We start from the raw sequence: 5,583 nt of genomic DNA on the forward strand, positions 1-5,583 counted from the left end.
TTGTGGGGTGAACAATGCAAACAAAATAGATCCTTCCCATAATGCATAGAAGTCATGCATTCTGAAGATGATGGAAATAAATTCAGCGTTACTATGAAGCCCATAATAGTTATGGTCTAAAAAGTACAAATAAAAAAACTAACACACCAGAAATATTTGGAAGGTGCACTACTCACTCTTATCCTTATCCTTGGTTTGTGGAGACTTGGCATTCGCGGGCACTGCTCCCGGTGGAGGCCCCAACCTTCTGCCCTTATTGTTGACCAGGCTGACTTGCCCAAGAGGGATGATTCATGCAGTGCTGGGAGGTGCACCAACGCCCACAATTGACTGGCCGCTACAGGCGGCTGAAATTTATAGAAAGCATCATTATACCATAGAGAAAAGATATCTTAAGAAGATGTCCCATAGTATAGGGCGTTTATGTTCCACATTTAAATGTTAGCTCAATCCAAATTCCTATAGTGAGGTCCACGTTATAATGACAGTATTTGATCAACTTTGGTGTTGCTATCCTTGTCTATTATTCGACAAGCAGGTAGTACTATCCTTTTATTGCTCCACAACGATGCCAAATCTGTTTTTGACAATGTAGAACGATAATAATCAAGCAGAGAATCAGCAACGCTGTTCTCCCATCTTAATCCACTGTCATTATAACGTGGATCTCACTATAGATGCTATTTTTCGTGAAGGTATGTGACGCTGGTGTACACTGCCATACTGACTAAACTCTTACCGGCCAAGATTGTTTTTCAATAAACTTGTGATTAACTGTATGAAGAAATAGAATATTGTTCACTTCCTAATAATTATGATTCATTTGGGACTGATAATGGAAGAATGTTGTCCAAAATAGTTCATGTCAAAAATAGTATTTCGCACCTAGGCAGAAATGAGATTTTCCAGCTCGAAATCGGTTTCAAGTCGAGGCCGTAGGCCTCGGACTAGAAAAGATTGAGAGCTGGAAAAACATTTTTGCCCGTGGTGCGAACGATATTTTTCGCCAACTACAGGTATTGCTGAAAAATAATAAAGAAACAAAATTAAGAATACTCGTTAAGCTATCGTACCTATCTCTTGATTTTAGTGGTAGAAGATTTGCAGTCAGGATTCAGATTCTTTTAAAATTTCACTTGGAATACCACAGTCATCTTCAAGCATTTTTAAAAATTCGGAATGCACTAATCAACAATAAATAATTGAATAAAACTGGTTGCGAAGCGAATTAGTTTGATTCGAAACTGGAACTGAAATCATGCCGACTTCAGCTGATGATGAAAGTGGACACTCGCCCGATCTAGCGGATGACTTATTAACTACTTCCATGAGCGGCTGGAAAGAGACAACTTTCTGGCCTAGACCGAAAAGAAACCCTTTTCTGACGTCGTCTGCAAACAAGGTCCTTCCAGATCTACGTAGGGACTGGAAAACAGCTGCTTTCTGTGCAGTGTGGCGTTAAATAATAGGGTACTTTTAATTCTATAAATAAGCTACCTATAGTAATCAAGTAGCCCTTTAAATAAATATAATTGATTGTTCAATGATGTTTTCCATCACGAACTGTTTTTTATTAAATCACTTTTTTCTATTAGAAAAAAAGACTAGCAGTCAGATTTTTTACAATAAATGATTCAATAACTCACTGTGACGAGATCTTTTGGCAAGTCCGCCATTGGTTCGACAACCAAGAAGATGGCGGACCTGCCGAAAGATCACGTTGTCACAGTCAGTGTGATTGAATCATTTATTGTAAAAAATCTGACTACTAGTGGTTTTTTTTCGATAGCAAAATTAATAATTTGATTGATAGACCAGTGGTTGGAAATAAGTGGTCAGATCATGTCCGCAGGCCAATAGATAGAAGTATTTGTAGACCGATGAAGAGATGGACGCCGGAACAGGCTTGAAAAGTCTTATCCATGACGACGATGATGATTGATAAAAATTAACATGGGCCTCTGATCATCGTTGATAATAAGAGAGAGTAGGGTTGTGTTTGTTCGTGTGTTCGTTTGTTGCATCAAAACATGTCAACTTGTGGAATTGCATACCGGAAAAACGGGAATGATTTAGATCTCCATATTTTGCAACATAGATTCTAAAAATATCAATCTCGTGCACCTGGAAGCCCAAATTTTAATTATCCTTCTAGATTTTTTAGAATTAATGTTAAATTTCATTAATGGTACATTCGATTTCATTAAAAAATCACCAAATCATATGGTCGAAATTAAAAAAGGAACATCTGTTTCTATATTGCTTTCTACCTGAAAAACATAGTTTGAAACTTCGTTTTCCTGATGCAATGTTTAGGCCTACACGTGGCATGGATTATTAATTTTTCAGCTGGAACAATTTTGAGACAAGTGCTAAATAACGTCTACAGTTTCATCAATGCTGTATCGGCCAATATGAAAACTTTCGAAAATTCGAAAATGTTAATATTGGAATGAGGGGTATTTTGGCAAGCTGAGCAAAAAAATAAGGTCATATGCACCTTTTCGTTATATCTTCAAATGAAAAATGAGTTATGTGGGTTGTCAAAACTCCCTCTGAAAGGGAAACTATTCAACTTATTCTATCTTTTAGTAAAATAACAATGATCATCCATCCATGTATCATCTTCTTTACCGTACTATAATAAAGGAAGAACTGGATTATACGTAGCCTATACAGATGTAAAGTATGGGGAAATATGTTTGACGCATTATCACGTCAGAACTACTGGACTGATTAACTTGAAATTTTGCATAAGATTCTTGCTTAACCGATGGTGGTATAGACCAATTTAAATTCTTCAAGATTTGATTACATCAAGTTTTCAATTATTGTCATGCTTCCAGTTTGTATGAAGCAGCAGAAGATTTCTCTTAAAAGGGAAATTAGAAGATAGGTATGATTGGGGACTCTTTTCGAATGATAAAAACAGGTTTTCCGTCACACCCAAATTTCTTCCGCCATTTTGAATCGAACTTCTTTTTTAATTGAAAGGTGGTCATACTGATTTACTTGAAATGCAGCATATAAATTCTTAATCAACCGAGGATTCTTATAGGCCTATTTAGAATTCTTCTAGATTTCATTACGCCAAGTTTTAAGAAAGACCCTTGCGAAGTACGGGTTACCTGCTAGTCGTTGATAAATTCAGAATCTTTATGCTGAATTTCAAGTTAATTAGTACAGTAGTTCAGATCTGATGATGCGACTGATGGTGATAAATCAAATTATCTGATTACAATTGAAATGAATCAATCAAAATGCTTTCAAGAGAGTAAACAAACCTGTGAGTATGATGTGAGCCTGACGTTGTCTCTCTCTGAGTTTGGAGTACTGCTTCTTGAGAGCGGAGATGTCCATGACAACTCGCTCTCTCTCTGACTGCAGGGTGTGCACCTGTCGACTGGGAGAGAGAGTTCCCTCTCTTGAGGCAGCACTATTGGCTGCCTGGGGACCGCTTTCATCTGAGAAAATTAATTTCATAAAATACATTCCACAGACATTTCAGACTACTAATATTATATTACTTCACATCATCCCTACAATAGTGACGGCGAAGCAAGAAAAATTAGTTTTATCAAATATACTTATCTCCCATCATCATCCGTCCCCAATACGTTCAAGCCTAACGCATGAAACACATTTTCACTTTGGCTGATTTTTGCACTTGAGTGAATTCTCCGCCCTGGACAGTAGCCCACTGAGCGATCGGGGCCTGCTTGAACTATATTTCACATATTTCATATCCACATCATGATCAATATTTGATAATCAAATATGTAAATCCACGTTATATGTACCTAGGTTAATGTATATTGTGAATTGAAAATAATGAAAAACCTGTATGGAATACATACAACAAAGGAACGATAACGAGAACAGATGAAAACGCATCTTGTTATAACACTCATTTGTATTGTAAAGCACTCATTTCATTTGAAAGTATTGCTTTCCAAAAAATTTAAGATACCTCAATTTCTGAATTTTATATACGTTCAAGGTCCCCTGAGTTCAAAAAAGTGGTTTTTGGGTATTGGTCTGTATGTAAGTGTGTGTCTGAGGGCATGTATGTCTTTGTACACAATATCATCTCCCAATAACGGAACGACTTGAAATTTGGAACTAAGGTCCTCCCCCTATAAGGATCCGACACAAACAATTGTGATCAAATGCAATTCAAAATGGCGGCTGAAATGGTGAAAATTATGTAAAAATAGAGTTTTTCGCGATTTTCTCAAAAACGGCTCCAACGATTTTGATCAAATTTATACCTAATATAGTCAATAGAATGTTCTCTCAACTGCCACAAGTCCTATATCTGTAAAAATTTCAGGAGCTCCGCCCAATCTATGCAAAGTTTGATTTTAGATCCCAATATAAGGCTTCAGATACAATTTAAACAGAAAATTTGAAGTGGAAAGATCAGCATGAAAAGTTCTACAATTAAGTTTGTAAATTTTCACCAACATTGGAAAAAAGCTCGAAATTCGAGAAAATGTGATTATCAATTATTGCAAACTGTTGGCAACTGTTGATTCTATTAAATCATCCACTATGAATATATAGCCGACCTCATGTGTCTCCAGCGTTATTGCCTGTCACCAGCTGGCTCAGATCTTTGATAGTAGACTTGTGATGAGCGGTGAACACTAACGTCACGTGATCAATTTCATAACGACAAGGAAAGTTGTGTGAGTGCGCCACACCAGATTTTAAGGAATGATGACAGTACACTTGTAGCCTTATACAAGTCAAAAACAAACTAACCACAGGTGTAAACTATTCTTAATAACAAGGAACACAAGATAACATATTAGACAAATACGTGATAAATTTACAATCAACAAGTAAAAGTAAAACACTTTCTTATAATCATTAAAATTCATAAAACACTTGATTCTGACCTGGCTTCCTTTTAGGTGATCTGAACAGTGCATAAGCGGTGGCAATGGCGATTTTTTCGTCATCTTCGTCTGTCTCATCGTCCTCATCAGTGTAGAACAGTTTCCATCCTCGTCTGGCAACCGTCGACACAGACTGAGTCCACGGCGTGATGTTGTACATGTATCTCTCTCGCATCTCGTTCAGCTCTGGTAGTGTAATCGTCACTACCGCCTTCAAAGTCAATCACCATTTGTTTAATAGATTTACTACAATCTTTGACTATAAAAGAATTCTTTCTATAGTCAAAGCTACAATGTATAGACAAATATTATTTAACGAAATCACCCCGAAGACTTCTGCTACTGCAGACATTGACAACAGGGTTAACAGCTAGATGGAAATTCAATGAGAACTACTATCCAAAAATTAGTTGCCAGCCCGGGAATCGAACCCGGACCTCCCAATTGCCAGTCAGGAATGCTTACCCTTACACCAAACTGACAATCTCCGGATAGCAGCGCTCATTTTATACGAAGCCATAGCGGAAAAACCAGTTCTGTTATAAATGCATTCTCTATTTAATTCCATCTACAATGTATAGAGGTGATATAGAGATAAACAAATATACACTACACAGGCTAATGCCCGAAATTCAAGTCTAGGGCCTGGTTGCACAAAAGCCGGTTGAATTTCAATCGT

General features: G+C 37.1%; 1 protein-coding gene across 1 annotated transcript; it reads right to left on the minus strand.

Moving 5' to 3' along the window:
• Positions 1 to 219: 219 nt before the first annotated feature.
• Positions 220 to 5,121, minus strand: LOC120356724 (TBC1 domain family member 30-like). Its single transcript, XM_039445700.1, has 3 exons — positions 4,905 to 5,121; positions 3,285 to 3,464; positions 220 to 347 (listed from the first exon to the last, which is right to left on the minus strand). Exons 1-3 carry the CDS (start codon positions 5,077 to 5,079, stop codon positions 292 to 294), a joined length of 411 nt encoding a protein of 136 aa, XP_039301634.1. The 5' UTR covers positions 5,080 to 5,121; the 3' UTR covers positions 220 to 291.
• Between the last annotated feature and the right edge of the window lie 462 nt (positions 5,122 to 5,583).

This window comes from Nilaparvata lugens, unplaced genomic scaffold (assembly GCF_014356525.2).
Source record: "Nilaparvata lugens isolate BPH unplaced genomic scaffold, ASM1435652v1 scaffold7718, whole genome shotgun sequence".
Lineage (NCBI taxonomy): Eukaryota > Metazoa > Arthropoda > Insecta > Hemiptera > Delphacidae > Nilaparvata > Nilaparvata lugens.

Excerpts from the sequence above, each read along its gene's own strand:
- LOC120356724 (XM_039445700.1), bottom strand. The coding sequence starts at position 5,079 with ATGCGAGAGAGATACATGTACAACATCACGCCGTGGACTCAGTCTGTG. Across the intron at positions 3,465-4,904 it reads ATCACCTAAAAGGAAGCCAG|ATGAAAGCGGTCCCCAGGCA; the intron begins GTCAGAATCAAG and ends TAATTTTCTCAG. Across the intron at positions 348-3,284 it reads GGCTCACATCATACTCACAG|CCGCCTGTAGCGGCCAGTCA; the intron begins GTTTGTTTACTC and ends TATAAATTTCAG.